Source organism: Bombina bombina, chromosome 4 (assembly GCF_027579735.1).
Source record: "Bombina bombina isolate aBomBom1 chromosome 4, aBomBom1.pri, whole genome shotgun sequence".
NCBI classification, from domain to species: Eukaryota; Metazoa; Chordata; class Amphibia; order Anura; family Bombinatoridae; genus Bombina; species Bombina bombina.
The window spans coordinates 659,767,993-659,785,818 of NC_069502.1; the positions used below are offsets into that span (position 1 = coordinate 659,767,993).

General features: G+C 36.9%; 1 protein-coding gene across 50 annotated transcripts in view; it reads left to right on the top strand.

Annotated features, from left to right (window-relative positions):
* TRDN (triadin) overlaps window positions 1-17,826 on the top strand; it is a 950,114-nt gene that overhangs the window by 826,681 nt on the left and 105,607 nt on the right. For all 50 annotated transcript variants that reach the window (XM_053710723.1, XM_053710722.1, XM_053710726.1 and 47 more), the window contains 3 exons: window positions 2,496-2,543; window positions 13,443-13,457; window positions 13,850-13,879. In XM_053710723.1, coding sequence (XP_053566698.1) covers window positions 2,496-2,543; window positions 13,443-13,457; window positions 13,850-13,879 — 93 coding nt within the window. The remainder of the gene's footprint in view (window positions 1-2,495; window positions 2,544-13,442; window positions 13,458-13,849; window positions 13,880-17,826) is intronic.

Genomic DNA, 17,826 nt, shown 5'->3' on the forward strand with positions numbered 1-17,826 from the left:
TTTATATATTGACAAAATACGTATTACTTATTAATTACTTATTTAAAAGACACCTTAAATATAATACAGAATTTACAAAAATATAAATGGGAAGAGAAGTACTGGCTTGTTACGGCTGATGTCTCTTTACTTTACATATATATATACAGTATATATATATATATATATATATATACACACACATATATATATATATATATATACATATATATATATCAAAACTGAAAAGAGAATAGCTTCAGTAGAAAAGGTATTAAGTGATGATAAAATTCTCTCTCCTGTTTAGAGAGACTTTATAATACAGGGTGCAAAATATTATTTTCTGGTATGACAATCAATTTTACTTGCAAATTAATGGTACCGCAATGGGCACAACGTTCGCACCTAGTTATGCTAATTTATAAATGGTCATGTGGGAAGATCTTTTTGTAAATGGCCAGCATGACTGGAGTGAGAATAATACGGAACAGTGTCATTTTCAAAATAGGGAAAATAGAATAGGCCCTATTATATTAGATTATTGTTAACAAAATAAATAACTTATGAATACTAAAGGAACTCTTAAAGACTCAGGTTTATATGAAATAATTTAAAATAGACCGAATATCATTTTTAGAAAAGCGGCCAGTATAAAAGAGAAAGTTACTAAGAGTTTTATAAGAGATAAAAGGAATGCTACATGGCTAAATAAAGATGTAGTAGGTTTCTAAAAATGTGGTAAATGCACTGGATCTAAAGGTTTTAGTAATACTATGCCAAGAGTAAAAAGAAATGTAGTTCTTGTGCTAATAAAAAATCCTTTGATGTCACCAAGCTTATTACAGGTTTGTCCTTAAGGGACACTGAACCCACATTTTATATCTCATGATTCAGATAGAGCATGCAATTTTAAGCAACTTTCTAATTTACTCCTATTATCAATTTCTCTTTATTCTTTTGCTATCTTTATTTGAAATGCAAGAATGTAAGTTTAGAAGCCGGACCATTTTTGGTTCACAACCTGGGTTGTGCTTGCTAATTGGTGGATAAATGCTGTCCAGAGTCCTCAACCAAAAATTGGCTAGATCCTTAGCTTAGATTCCTTCTTTTTCAAATAAAGATAGCAGGAGAACAAAGAAAAATTGATAAGTTAGAAAGTTGCTTCAAATTGCATGCTCTATCTGAATCATGAAATATTTTTTGGGGTTTAGTATCCCTTTATAAAGTGTATATTCTAGCGCTGTTAATGATCTAGTAAATGTGATTATAATTGCTCAGCTTTTGTCCATCTAGTATTTTGTATTCTACAATTTTACACTATGATGCTATTTTCTCTTTTTTTTTTGTTCACATTTTATTTTTGTTAAATTTTTCACCCGTGTTAAACCAATTTATTGTGATATTTTATTTTACTTTTAGATAATATTTAGTGCCTGATTAGCTGTCTCTAAAAACAGTCATTCATATTACTATGGCAGGATTGGACAGGAAACAATGGATATATGAATGGTCAGATCTCCAGAACATCATTACAAACAAAGGAGCTTTCTAACCAAAAAATACCCCCTCCACGTCTTTTTTTGGTTTCAACCAGTAAGAATGAATGAACAAACCTATTTCAACAAGAAATTATTTGTTCTTCATTCATTTAGTCCAATAGTGTATTTGCCTTTTCATGTATGGGAGGAATCAGCAAAGTTGAGTGATTTTGCATTTAATCGAGTCCCAAATGCACAACTCTAGTTTGCATTATCATGAAGTACCTTGCTCTCAACCAATGAACATTAGCAGCATGTACCTATCAGCCAATGAGCATTACTAGGAAGCATCTATCAACCAATGAGCATTCATACTATGCAAATGATATAGCTGCATTACTTGTATTCAAACAGCTTTTGCTTCACACTTTTAATTTAAAAAAATTAACAATAACAGTAATTTAAAAATTCAGCATATATATATATATATATATATATATATATATATATATATATATATTAGACATGAGTATGGGCAAAACATTTGGTTCATCAAAAAGATTAGCTTTGGATTTATTCAAATGTTTGACTATATAAATTTAACAAAAATAGAGCTCATCAAGCTAATTTAGAAAAACATATTTGACTTCTTAACCATACATTCCTATATGTACTGCTTCCACAGAGTATATCTCAATCTTTACTGTTTACATATAATGAGCAGATATTGTTTGTATTAACTTATTTACACTTTCCATTATAGCCTCCTATGTTTTACCATTGAAGCCACAACTGAAAAAAAGAATCTATAATGAGCAGAAATTATGCACTGTATTTCAATTATTTTGTGCGACAGAAAACAGTAATACTCTTAATAACACATTTGAAAATCACACATTATCCCTTGTATGACTGTGCTACAAGGCACATTACAAAACTCGTTTAAGGTTTTCTAATATACTGTAATTCTCAACTTGAAAAACTTGACAATGTGAAAATAAGTTTGAATTAAACAACCAAAATATATTTTCATTATAGAAAAGGATGTTCAAACACCTGAAAAAAGTGTGACACCAGTAAAACCAGGTAATGTTATGTTCATTTTTTTCTAGTTTTAAAATTGAATTTGTTACTATATAAGATAATGTAATTTATGTTTTTAATGCTTTTTAATGTAAATTCTGTTGTCTACATATATAGACTGCCTTTTGTGTGGCAAAAATAGTGCAGCTTTGTTGACTGACTTATTAGACAGGTTAACATGATCTGATAAGCTGTTTTCAAACTAAGAGCCATTACAAGCTCTAATTTACTAGTAACTGCATTAAATTAATATATGAACATAGATGATTAAATAAACGTGTCTATAGTTTAACTATATAGTGAATAGATCTTGTTTGTGAACACATATCACCTGGCTATAAAATCGACCTTAAAGTCATGGTAAACTTTATGGGCTAGATTACAAGTGGAGCGCTAAATATCGATATTAGTGTTCCACTTTGTAATACCAGCGCACGATAATGTGCACTAATATTACAAGTAAATCGCAATGTGCACGCAAGCTCGCATTCGCGAATCTAGGAAGCATTGTCTCACAAGAGCACGCTTCCATAGGCTCCTATGGGAGCCTCATTCTGATGCCGTCAGGGACGGCATTAGAACCTCGCAAAAACAAAGGGGGTAAGTAGTGCAGTGATGGGCAGCATTTTTAAAGATATATGTATATGACTATAAGCATATATATTTATGTGTATATATAATAATGTGTATATACTGTAATTAATATATATTAATGTATTAATATATACAGTATGTATATAAGCATATACATATATATTTACATTGTGGTCTATAAGAACACACAGTTCCCATAGACCTGAATGTAAAGGCACTTTTCAGTGCCATTTTCTTTCTAACACCCCACTCCCACCAACTTAAAAGCCCCAAAAACTGCCTAGTGCAGTTTTTTTTAATTAAAAAAATGCTAGCATTTTTTTTTAATAAAAAACTGAAATGCCCTCTTTTTTTGAGGACATTTGGGGCACTTTTAGAAAATCAACTAGAGATTTGGGGCGCGATCCGATATAGATCGCAGTTTGCAGCGCAAGCGAGGGAACCCACGTCGCCCGCAGTTTCAGCTCGCAACTCGAGCCATCCAATATGCGGCGCCGTCACTTGCTAAAGTGGCGCAAGTCTCACAAACCAGCGATGTCCAGAAATCTGCGTAAGTACAGATTTTTGGAGTCCCCAGTGACTTGCGCCACGTTAGAAACTGCCGGCGCCTATAAAACCTGACTAAAGTCTAAATCACCTGCACTGTCTAACACGCCTCCTAAACATAGCCCGACACGTCTAACACGCCTCCCTAACATAGCCCGACACGTCTAACCCTCTATCCGCTATCCCCCCTCACTATCCTAACAATAAAAAAGCTATTAACCCCTAAACCGACGCTCCCGTACCCCGCCGCAACCTAATAAAGTTATTAACCCCTAAACCGTCGCTCCCGTACCCCGCCGCCAGCTATATTATATCTATAACCCCCTAAAGTGAGCCCCTAACACCGCCGCCATCTATATTAAAATTATTAACCTCTAATGTAAGCCCCTGACACCGCCGCCATCTCTATTAAAATGATTAACCCCTAATTTAATCTACCTACTCCGCCGCCAGCTATATTATCTATAGTAACCCTAAGTATATTATAGTTAATATAGGTATTACATTATATATATTAACTATATTAACCCTAATTATATTAGGGTTAATATAGTTAATATAGTTACTATAGTATTTATATTAACTCTATCTAACCCTAACACCCCTAACTAAATTTATATTAAATTAATCTAATTCATTTATAAACTAAAATATTCCTATTTAAATCTAAATACTTACCTATAAAATAAACCGTAAGATAGCTACAATATAATTAATAATTACATTGTAGCTATGTTAGGGTTAATATTTATTTTACAGGTAAATTGTTAATTATTTTAACTAGGTATAATAGCTATTAAATAGTTATTAACTATTTAATATCTACCTAGTTAAAATAATTACCCAATTACCTGTAAAATAAATCCTAACCTAAGTTACAAATACACCTACACTATCAATAAATTAAATAAACTACAAACATCTATCTAAAAATACAATTAAATTAACTAAACTAAATTGCAAAAAAAAAAAAAAACACTAAATTACAAAAAATAAAAAAAAGATTACAAGATTTTTAAGCTAATTACACCTATTCTAAGCCCCCTAATAAAATAATAAACCCCCAAAATAAAAAAAATTCCCTGCCCTATTCTAAATTAAAAAAGGTTCAAAGCTCTTTACCTTACCAGCCCTTAAAAGGGCCTTTTGTGGGGCATGCCCCAAAGAATTCAGCTCTTTTGCATACAAATACAATACCCCCCCCCCATTACAACCCACCACCCACATACCCCTATTCTAAAACCACCCAAGCCCCCCTTAAAAAAGCCTAACACTACCCCCCTGAAGATCTCCCTACCTTGTCTTCACCACACCGGGCCGAACTCCTGATCCGATCCGGGTGATGTCTTCCTCCAAGCGGCAAAGAAGAATTCTTCCTCCGGCGATGTCTTCCTCCAAGCGGCAAAGAAGAATTCTTCCTCCGGCGACGTCTTCCTCCAAGCGGCAGCAAAGTCTTCATTCTTCCGGCGGCATCTTCAATCTTCTTTCTTCGCTCCGCCGCCGCGGAGCATCCATCCCGGACGACGATTGAACGACGAATGAGGTACCTTTAAATGACGTCATCCAAGATGGCGTCCGCCGAATTCCGATTGGCTGATAGGATTCTATCAGCCAATCGGAATTAAGTTTGAAAAATCTGATTGGCTGATTGAATCAGCCAATCAGATTCAAGTTCAATCCGATTGCCTGATCCAATCAGCCAATCAGATTGAGCTCGCATTCTATTGGCTGTTCCGATCTATTGTTGCCTGATCCAATCAGCCAATCAGATTTTTCAAACTTAATTCCGATTGGCTGATAGAATCCTATCAGCCAATCGGAATTCGGCGGACGCCATCTTGGATGACGTCATTTAAAGGTACCTCATTCGTCGTTCAGTCGTCGGCCGGGATGGATGCTCCGCGGCGGCGGAGCAAAGAAAGAAGATGCCGCCGGAAGAATGAAGACTTTGCTGCCGCTTGGAGGAAGACATCGCTGGAGGAAGAATTCTTCTTTGCCGCTTGGAGGAAGACATCGCCGGAGGAAGAATTCTTCTTTGCCGCTTGGAGGAAGACATCGCCGGAGGAAGAATTCTTCTTTGCCGCTTGGAGGAAGACATCGCCCGGATCGGATCAGGAGTTCGGCCCGGTGTGGTGAAGACAAGGTAGGGAGATCTTCAGGGGGGTAGTGTTAGGCTTTTTTAAGGGTGGGTTGTAATGGGGGGGGGGGTATTGTATTTGTATGCAAAAGAGCTGAATTCTTTGGGGCATGCCCCACAAAAGGCCCTTTTAAGGGCTGGTAAGGTAAAGAGCTTTGAACCTTTTTTAATTTAGAATAGGGCAGGGAATTTTTTTTATTTTGGGGGTTTATTATTTTATTAGGGGGCTTAGAATAGGTGTAATTAGCTTAAAAATCTTGTAATCTTTTTTTTATTTTTTGGAATTTAGTGGGGTTTTTTTTGTAATTTAGTTTAGTTAATTTAATTGTATTTTTAGATAGATGTTTGTAGTTTATTTAATTTATTGATAGTGTAGGTGTATTTGTAACTTAGGTTAGGATTAAATTTTACAGGTAATTGGGTAATTATTTTAACTAGGTAGATATTAAATAGTTAATAACTATTTAATAGCTATTATATCTAGTTAAAATAATTAACAATTTACCTGTAAAATAAATATTAACCCTAACATAGCTACAATGTAATTATTAATTATATTGTAGCTATCTTAGGGTTTATTTTATAGGTAAGTATTTAGATTTAAATAGGAATATTTTAGTTTATAATATGAATTAGATTAATTTAATAAGAATTTAGTTAGGGGTGTTAGGGTTAGATAGAGTTAATATAGTTAATATAAATACTATAGTAACTATATTAACTATATTAACCCTAATATAATTAGGGTTAATATAGTTAATATATATAATGTAATACCTATATTAACTATAATATACTTAGGGTTAATATAGATAATATAGATTAAATTAGGGGTTAATCATTTTAATAGAGATGGCGGCGGTGTAAGGGGCTTACATTAGGGGTTAATAATATTAATATAGCTGGCGGCGGTATAGAGGGATTAGATTAGGGGTTAATAATTTTTATATAGGTGGCGGCGGTGTAAGGGGTCAGATTAGGGGATAGATAAGGTAGATGACAGCGGTGTAAGGGGTTCTAATTAGGGGATAGATAAGGTAGATGGCGGCGGTTTTAGGGGCTCACAGTAGGGGGGTTAGTTTATGTAGATGGTGGGGGGGTCCGGGAGCGGCGGTTTAGGGGTTAATAACTTTATTAGGGATTTCGGGGGGGGGGGTCGCGGTTGACAGGTAGATAGACATTGCGCATGCGTTAGGTGTTAGGTTTATTTTAGAAGATCGCGGTTGACAGGGAGATAGACATTGCGCATGCGTTAGGTGTTAGGTTTATTTTAGCAGCCAGTTTAGGGAGTTACGGGGCTCCAATAGTCAGCGTAAGGCTTCTTACGGCTGCTTTTTGTGGCGAGGTGAAAATGGAGTAAGTTTTCTCCATTTTCGCCACGTAAGTCCTTACGCTGCATATTGGATACCAAACTGCGCTGGTTTGGTATACCTGCCTATAGCCCAAAAAACTACGGGCGACGGCAGAAATATACGCGCGTAACTTCTAGGTTACGCCGTATATGTGATACCAAACCAGCGTAAATATTGGCGTCGCCGGCTTTTGCGGGCGACGATTTTTATCGGATCGACCCCCAGATCTCTGTTTAATTTTCTGAGCACTAATTGCTACTGCAAGCTCATGGTAGCAATAACCAGCCAATTGTAATGGCTGGTTAATTATCTTGCTCCCGCAAACCGACAAATGTGTCCGTTTGTGGAAGTGCGATAATTTAGCGCTCTACTTGTAATCTAGCCCTACATGTTTTAAAATCAGGTCCAGAATCTAAGTGATATTTTAGAGGGACTTTAAACCAATACTAAACCCAAATTTTTACTTTCTTGATTCCGATAGAACATGCAATGTTAAACAACCTTTTAATTTACTCCTTTTATAAAAAATGTTGTTCTCTATCTATCTTTATTTGAAAAAGCAGAAATGTAAGGTTAGGAGCCAGCCCATTTTTGGTTCAACACCAAGTAGTGCTTGCTGATTGGTGGCTACATTTAGCCACCAATCAGCAACCCAGCTACCCAGGGGCTGAACCAAAAATGGACAGGCTCTTAAGCTTACATTCCTGATTTTTTTTTAATTAAAGATAGCAAAAGAATGAAGTAAATTAGAAAGTTGCTTAAAATTGCATGCTCTATCACAAAAGAAAATTCTTGGATTTAGTATCCCTTTAATGGATCACTTCTAATAAAGAGGCGCTCTAACTTACCTTTTTACTCTGTGCTATTCTAATCCCCTTTTCTTGCCGCCCACTTCAAAACTCATTTTTTGTGAGCTAACTGTTTTGATTGTTCTTCAATCGGCTCTCTAGCCCTACGGCATTCAAACTATTTATTTTTTTTAGCTAGAGCACCGATTGGAGGATAGTCAAAACTGTTAGCTCACAAAAATCTTTTGAAGTGGGCGGTCAGAGCACAGGGTATTAGAATGGCACAGCTAGATTAAAAGAATAACTTACAGCACATCTTCATTAGAAGTGATCAATTAAAGTCCCTCTAAAATATCGCTTAGATTCCGAACCTAATTTTAAAACATGTAAGCTTTACCATCATTTTAAGAGTATTCATCTATTTGCTTATACTCGGCTAGATTTAGAGTTTTGTCGGTAACGACCCACGTAGCTAACGCTGGCTTTTTTCTGGCCGCACCTTTTAAATAACTCTGGTATTGAGAGTCCACAGAATGGATGCGTTAGGCTCCAAAAAAGGAGCGTAGAGCATATTTAACGCAACTTCAACTCTCGATACCAGAGTTGCTTACGGAAGCGGCCAGCTTCAAAAACGTGCTCATGCACGATTCCCCCATAGGAAACAATGGGGCTGTTTGAGCTGAAAAAAACCTAACACCTGCAAAAAAGCCGCGTTCAGCTCCTAACGCAGCCCCATTGTTTGCTATGGGGAAACACTTCCTACGTCTGCACCTAACACTCTAACATGTACGCCGAGTCTAAACACCCCTAACCTTACACTTATTAACCCCTATTCTGCCGCCCCCGCTATCGCTGACCCCTGCATATTATTATTAACCCCTAATCTGCCGCTCCGTAAACCGCCGCTACTTACATTGTCCCTAACACCGCCGACCCCTATATTATATTTATTAACCCCTAATCTGCCCCCCACAACGTCGCCTCCACCTGCCTACACTTATTAACCCCTAATCTGCCGACCGGACCGCACCGCTATTATAATAAAGTTATTAACCCCTAATCCGCCTCACTAACCCTATAATAAATAGTATTAACCCCTAATCTGCCCTCCCTAACATCGCCGACACCTAACTTCAAACATTAACCCCTAATCTGCCGACTGGAGCTCACCGCTATTCTAATAAATGTATTAACCCCTAAAGCTAAGTCTAAACCTAACACTAACACCCCCCTAACTTAAATATAACGAAATTAATTAACTCTTATTAAAATAAATAAATTATTCCTATTTAAAGCTAAATACGTACCTGTAAAATAAACCCTAATATAGCTACAATATAAATTATAATTATATTATAGCTATTTTAGGATTTATATTTATTTTACAGGTAACTTTGTATTTATTTTAACCAGGTACAATAGCTATTAAATAGTTAAGAACTATTTAATAGCTAAAATAGTTAAAATAATTACAAAATTACCTGTAAAATAAATCCTAACCTAAGTTACAATTAAACCTAACACTACACTATCAATAAATTAATTAAATAAAATACCTACAATTACCTACAATTAAACCTAACACTACACTATCAATACATTAATTAAATACAATATCTACAAATAAATACAATGAAATAAACTAACTCAAGTACAAAAAATAAAAAAGAACTAAGTTACAAAAAATAAAAAAATATTTACAAACATTAGAAAAATATTACAACAATTTTAAACTAATTACACCTACTCTAAGCCCCCTATTAAATAACAAAGCCCCCCAAAATAAAAAAATGCCCTACCCTATTCTAAATTACTAAAGTTCAAAGCTCTTTTACCTTACCAGCCCTGAACAGGGCCCTTTGCGGGGCATGCCCCAAAGAATTCAGCTCGTTTGCCTGTAAAAAAAAACACATACAATACCCCCCCCAACATTACAACCCACCACCCACATACCACTAATCTAACCCAAACCCCGCTTAAATAAACCTAACACTAAGCCCCTGAAGATCTTCCTACCTTATCTTCACCATACCAGGTTCACCGATCGATCTAGAAGAGCTCCTCCGATGTCCTGATCCAAGCCCAAGCAGGGGGCTGAAGATGTCCATGATCCGGCTGAAGTCATCATCCAAGCGGGAGCTGAAGAGGTCCATGATCCGGCTGAAGTCATCATCCAAGCGGGATGAAGTCATCATCCAAGATAGAATGCGAGCTCAATCTGATTGGCTGATCGGATCAGCCAATCGGATTGAACTTGATTCTGATTGGCTGATTCCATCAGCCAATCAGAATTTTCCTACCTTAATTCCGATTGGCTGATAGAATCCTATCAGCCAATCGGAATTCGAGGGACGCCATCTTGGATGACGTCCCTTAAAGGAGCCTTCATTCGTCGGTAGTCCGTCGGGCCAGCAGGATGTTCCGCGTCGGAGGTCTGCAAGATGGATCCGGAAGAAAGAAGATTGAAGATGCCGTTGATAGAAGACTTCAGCCGGATCATGGACCTCTTCAGCTCCCGCTTGGATGATGACTTCAGCCGGATCATGGACCTCTTAAGCTCCCGCTTGGATGATGACTTCAGCCGGATCATGGACATCTTCAGCCCCCTGCTTGGGCTCTTCTGGATCGATCGGTGAACCTAGTATGGTGAAGATAAGGTAGGAAGATCTTCAGGGGCTTAGTGTTAGGTTTATTTAAGGGGGGTTTGGGTTAGATTAGGGGTATGTGGGTGGTGGGTTGTAATGTTGGGGGGGTATTGTATGTGTTTTTTTTACAGGCAAAAGAGCTGAATTCTTTGGGGCATTCCCCGCAAAGGGCCCTCTTCAGAGCTGGTAAGGTAAAAGAGCTTTGAACTTTAGTAATTTAGAATAGGGTAGGGCATTTTTTTTATTTTGGGGGTCTTTGTTATTTTATTAGGGGGCTTAGAGTAGGTGTAATTAGTTTAAAATTGTTGTAATATTTTTCTGATGTTTGTAAATATTTTTTTATTTTTTGTAACTTAGTTCTTTTTTACTTTTTGTACTTTAGTTAGTTTATTTCATTGTATTTATTTGTAGATATTGTATTTAATTAATGTATTGATAGTGTAGTGTTAGGTTTAATTGTAACTTAGTTTAGGATTTATTTTACAGGTAATTTTGTAATTATTTTAACTATTTTAGCTATTGTACCTGGTTAAAATAAATACAAAGTTACCTGTAAAATAAATATAAATCCTAAAATAGCTATAATATAAATATAATTTATATTGTAGCTATATTAGGATTTATTTTACAGGTAAGTATTTAGCTTTAAATAGGAATAATTTATTTAATAAGAGTTAATTTATTTCGTTAGATTTAAATTATATTTAATTTAGGGGGGTGTTAGTGTTAGGGTTAGACTTAGCTTTAGGGGTTAATACATTTATTAGAATAGCGGTGAGCTCCAGTCGGCAGATTAGGGGTTAATGTTTGAAGTTAGGTGTTGGCGATGTTAGGGAGGGCAGATTAGGGGTTAATACTATTTATTATAGGGTTAGTGAGGCGGATTAGGGGTTAATAACTTTATTATAATAGGGGTGCGGTCAGCTCGGCAGATTAGGGGTTAATAAGTGTAGGCAGGTGGAGGCGACGTTGTGGGGGGCAGATTAGGGGTTAATAAATATAATATAGGGGTCGGCGGTGTTAGGGGCAGCAGATTAGGGGTACATAAGGATAACGTAAGTAGCGGCGCTTTGCGGTTGGCAGATTAGGGGTTAATAAGTGTAGGCAGGTGGAGGCGACATTGTGGGGGGCAGGTTAGGGGTTAATAAATATAATACAGGGGTCGGCGGTGTTAGGGGCAGCAGATTAGGGGTACATAAGTATAACGTAGGTGGCGGTCGGCAGATTAGGGGTTAAAAAATTTAATCGAGTGGCGGCGATGTGGGGGGACCTCGGTTTAGGGTACATAGGTAGTTTATGGGTGTTGGTGTACTTTAGAGTACAGTAGTTAAGAGCTTTATGAACCGGCGTTAGCCCAGAAAGCTCTTAACTACTGACTTTTTTCTGCGGCTGGAGTTTTGACGTTAGATTTCTAACGCTCACTTCAGACACGACTCTAAATACCGGAGTTAGGAAGATCCCATTGAAAAGATAGGATACGCAATTGACGTAAGGGGATCTGCGGTATGGAAAAGTCGCGGCTGAAAAGTGAGCGTTAGACCCTTTCCTGACTGACTCCAAATACCGGCGGTAGCCTAAAACCAGCGTTAGGAGCCTCTAACGCTGGTTTTCACGGCTACCGCCAAACTCCAAATCTAGGCCTTAGGTTGTAATAGGAAAATAAAAGTCATTCTCCTAAATAATTAATTTAGCAAAGTATATTGTGCATCTGACTCTGAGCAGCAAAACTGATATCGTAAGTTTTGCTTACAATGTCTATTATCAAATGTATTTTGTTCTCTTGATAAACTTCTTTGAAAAACATTTGTTTAAAACTTCTGCCATATAGTTCTATAGAGACATGCATACTACCTACTTAGGTATTCTTTTTAATCCTTTAACTGCTGAGCAATTTTCAACCCTTTTCTAACACCCGAAACCTCATATCTTTGTGCACTTATACTTTTTTTATGCATTTTTTTTTATTAATTTTTATCAGACAGTGTTATTATTAGGGAAACTGAACTTTTGAATGTTTTTTATGCAACTTTTTTGTCTCACGTTGCAGTTAACCAGAGCTTTGCACTATCCCGATGTGCGTTATATTCAATTGTGCTCAAGCGAACGTGTTTTCAACGTGTAATACCACACTATTTCCGATGTGTACAAAGAGCCGCGATAAACCCCTTTTCACTTGCGTGCAACAGTTAGCTTGCCGCTCTCAATCTAGCCCTATAAGTCCCTTGACACCCCTTCATTAAAAAAAGTATTTATTTTTTTATTTATTAATTTACTTTATTTTCTTTTAAATGATGCTTTAACTTTCTATTCCCAAGACAGACCGTTAAAAACACCCCATGCACGGGGATGTCACAAACATCCCTGGATGCACCGCATGTTGTCATTTATTATTATTATCATTTATTTGTATAGCGCCGCCAAATTTCATAGCGCTGGGTACAATGATAGGGGTATACAATGACAATGATTTTGCTAAAATACAAAACATAGCAAAACTAAACAAATCTAGTACAGGAGGAAGAGGGTCCTGCTACGGAGAGCAGTTAAGGGTTTAAGAAAAATACCATTAGAACAAACACATTTGACAATATAATTAAATATAACACAATACCTGCACAGAGGACATTTTGTAACAATGATTTATCATTTAGGTGTTTGTTTTTTTGGTTGGTGTAGTGCTTAGTTTAAGAATTTTACAGAGCCTGTATTCATTGTATTGTACCCTCTCAAATTTGACTATATTTGTCAATTTTGTCTATTACAAATGTACATGTGTATTTTATTTTAAATACACTTCAACAGTTATTTTATTCTATCTCTGTTTCATTTTTTTTTTGCAGTCAAATCAACAAAAAGTATGTTGTAATTTATACAGAGAATATTGTACATATTATTGTGCAGATTACATTTACAAGCTATTTCATTTGCTTTGCATCCTTAAAATAAAATGCCTGTGTGATCTAATATATAAAAAATTACCATTACGCTAGAGAACTGCTGGCATCCTCAGAAATGATGGCTTAAGCAACAAGCTACTGCATGATTACTTACCAACTATGTAATGAACTAATGACATTTTCCAGTTCATCTGTGTGAGAAGTATCTCACATGATTTGCTATCAGAAATAGAAGCAGCTATCTATCACATGTGTGGCAAACTATACAACATATACTTAAAGAATGACTTTGAGAACAGGTTTTACAAATATTCTCAGGTAGCCTAATTATTATTTTGTTTTCTATACAGAGACAGTTTCACAAACACCTGAAAAACAAGGTAATCCTTATATGCATGTATTACTTTTTTTTATTAATTAACTAAATTACCTAAATTAAATACAATTAAATAAATTATACACAATTATCTAAAGTACAAAAACAAAAAAAACTAAATTACAGAAAATAAAAAACAAATTACAAGATATTTAAACTAATTACACCTAATCTAATAGCCCTATCAAAATAAAAAAGCCCCCCCCCAAATAAAAAAACCCTAGGCTAAACTAAACTACCAATAGCCTCTAAAAGGGCCTTTTGCGGGGCAATGTCCCAAAGTAATCAGCTCTTTTACCTGTAAAAAAAATACAAACAACCCCCTCAACAGTAAAACCCACCACCCACACAACCAAACCCCCCCAAATAAAACCCTAACTAAAAAAAACCTAAGCTCCCCATTGCCCTGAAAAGGGAATTTGGATGGGAATTGCCCTTAAAAGGGCAGTTAGCTCTTTTGCGGCCCAAAGCCCTAACATAAAAATAAAACCCACCCAATTCACCCTTAAAAAAACCCTAACTAACACTAACCCCCTGAAGATCGACTTACTGTTCTGAAGACCAGACATCCATCCTCAAGGAAGCGGCAGAAGTCTTCATCCAACTGGGCAAAGTGGTCCTCCAGACAGGCAGAAGTCTTCATCCATCCAACGCGGAGCGGCTCCATCTTCAAGACATCCGACGCGGAGCATCCTCTTCATCCGGAGTCTTCTTACTGAATGACGGTTCCTTTAAGTGACGTCATCCAAGATGGCGTCCCTTAGATTCTGATCGGCTGATAGAATTCTATCAGCCAATCGGCATTAAGGTTGAAAAAATCCTATTGGCTGTTGTAATCAGCCAATAGTATTGAGCTTTCATCCTATTGGCTGTTGCAATCAGCCAATAGGATTGAGCTTGCATTCTATTGGCTGATTGGATCAGCCAATAGGATGAAAGCTCAATCCTATTGGCTGATTGCAACAGCCAATAGGATTTTTTCTACCTTAATTCCGATTGCTGATATAATTCTATCAGCCAATCGGAATCTAAGGGACGCCATCTTGGATGACATCATTTAAAGGAACCTTCATTCGTCGGTAGTCATCGGAAGGAAGAGGATGCTCCTCGTCGGATGTCTTGAAGATGGAGCCGCTCGCGAAGATGCCGTCTGGATGAAGACTTCTGCGGGCTTGGATGAAGACTTCGGCCGCTTCGTTGAGGACTTCTCCCGGATCTTCAAAACTGTAAGTAAATCTTCTGGGGTTAGTGTTAGGATTTTTTAAGGGTTTATTGGGTGGTTTTTAGTTTTAGATTAGGACTTATACCTGCAATAGAGCTAAATGCCTTTTTAAGGGCAATGCCCATCTTTTACAGATAAAAGAGCTGATTACTTTGGGGCAATGCCCCGCAAAATGCCCTTTTAAGGGCTATTTGTAGTTTATTGTAGACTAGGGTTTTTTTTATTTTGGGGCAGGCTTTTTTATTTTCATAGGGCTATTAGATTAGGTGTAATTAGTTTAAATCTTTTATAATTTCTTTTTTATTTTTTGTAACTTAGTGTTTATTTTTTGTGTAACTTACGGCTAGATTTAGAGTTTGGCGTTAGCTGTCAAAACCAGCGTTAGAGGCTCCTAACGCTGGTTTTGGGCTACCACTGGTATTTAGAGTCAGTCAGGAAAGGGTCGAACGCTCACTTTGCAGCCGCGACTTTTCCATACCGCAGATCCCCTTACGTCAATTGCGTATCCTATCTTTTCAATGGGATCTTTCTAACGCTGGTATTTAGAGTCGTGGCTGAAGTGAGCGTTAGAAATCTAACGACAAAACTCCGGCCGCAGAAAAAAAACAGGAGTTAAGAGCTTTCTGGGCTAACGCCGGTTAAAGCTCTTAACCCATAAACTACCTATATACCCCTAAACCGAGGCCCCCCCACATCGCTGCCACTCTATTAAAAAATTTTAACCCCTAATCTGCCAACCACACACCGCCGCCACCTACGTTATACTTATGTACCCCTAATCTGCTGCCCCTAACACCACCGACTCCTATATTATATTTATTAACCCCTAATCTGCCGCCCCTGCTATCGTTGACACCTGCATATTTTTTTTAACCCCTAATCTGCCACTCCGTACACCGCCGCAACCTACATTATACCTATGTACCCCTAATCTGCTGCCCCTAACACAGCCGACCCCTATATTATATTTATTAACCCTTAATCTGCCGCCCCCAACGTCGCCTCCACCTACCTACAATTATTAACCCCTAATCTGCCGACCGGACCTTGCCGCTACTATAATAATTGTATTAACCCCTAAAGCTAAGTCTAACCCTAACACTAACACCCCCCTAAATTAAATATAATTTAAATCTAACGAAATAAATTAACTCTTATTAAATAAATTATTCCTATTTAAAGCTAAATACTTACCTGTAATATAAACCCTAATATAGCTACAATATAAATTATAATTATATTGTAGCTATTCTAGGATTAATATTTATTTTACAGGCAACTTTGTAATTATTTTAAACAGGTACAATAGCTATTAAATAGTTAATAACTATTTAATAGCTACCTAGTTAAAATAATTACAAAATTACCTGTAAAATAAATCCTAACCTAACTTACAATTAAACCTAACACTACACTATCAATAAATAAATTAAATAAACTACCTACAATTACCTACAATTAAACCTAACACTACACTATCAATAAATTAATTACATGAAATACCTACAAACAAATACAATGAAATAAACTAACTAAAGTACAAAAAATAAAAAAGAACTAAGTTACAAAAAATAAAAAAATATTTACAAACATTAGAAAAATATTACAACAATTTTAAACTAATTACACCTACTCTAAGCCCCCTAATAAAATAACAAAGACCCCCAAAATAAAAAAATGCCCTACCCTATTCTAAAATTAAAATAGAAAAGCTCTTTTACCTTACCAGCCCTGAAAAGGGCCCTTTGCGGGGCATGCCCCAAAGAATTCAGCTCTTTTGCCTGTAAAAAAAAACATACAATACCCCCCAAACATTAAAACCCACCACCCACATACCCCTAATCTAACCCAAACCCCCCTTAAATAAACCTAACACTAAGCCCCTGAAGATCTTCCTACCTTGTCTTCACCACGCCGGGTTCACCGATCGATCCAGAAGAGCCTCCGATGTCTTGATCCAAGCCCAAGCGGGGGGCTGAAGATGTCCATGATCCGACTGAAGTCTTCATCCAAGCGGGAGCTGAAGAGGTCCATGATCCGACTGAAGTCTTCTATCAAGCGGCATCTTCAATCTTCTTTCTTCCGGATCCATGTAGTTCATCCCGCCGATGTGGAACATCCATCTTCACCGACGACTTCCCGACGAATGACGGTTCATTTAAGGGACGTCATCCAAGATGGCGTCCCTCGAATTCCGATTGGCTGATAGGATTCTATCAGCCAATCGGAATTAAGGTAGGAAAATTCTGATTGGCTGGTGGAATCAGCCAATCAGATTCAAGTTCAATCCGATTGGCTGATCCAATCAGCCAATCAGATTGAGCTCGCATTCTATTGGCTGTTCCGATCAGTAAAATAAATATTAATCCTAAAATAGCTACAATATAATTATAATTTATATTGTAGCTATATTAGGGTTTATTTTACAGGTAAGTATTTAGCTTTAAATAGGAATAATTTATTTAATAAGAGTTAAATTATATTTAACTTAGGGGGGTGTTAGTGTTAGGGTTAGACTTAGCTTTAGGGGTTAATACATTTATTATAGTAGCGGTGTGGTCCGGTCGGCAGTTTAGGGGTTAATAATTGTAGGTTGGTGGAGGCGACGTTGGGGGCGGCAGATTAGGGGTTAATAAATATAATATAGGGGTCGGCGGTGTTAGGGGCAGCAGATTAGGGGTACATAGGGATAACGTAGGTTGCGGCGGTGTACGGAGCGGCAGATTAGG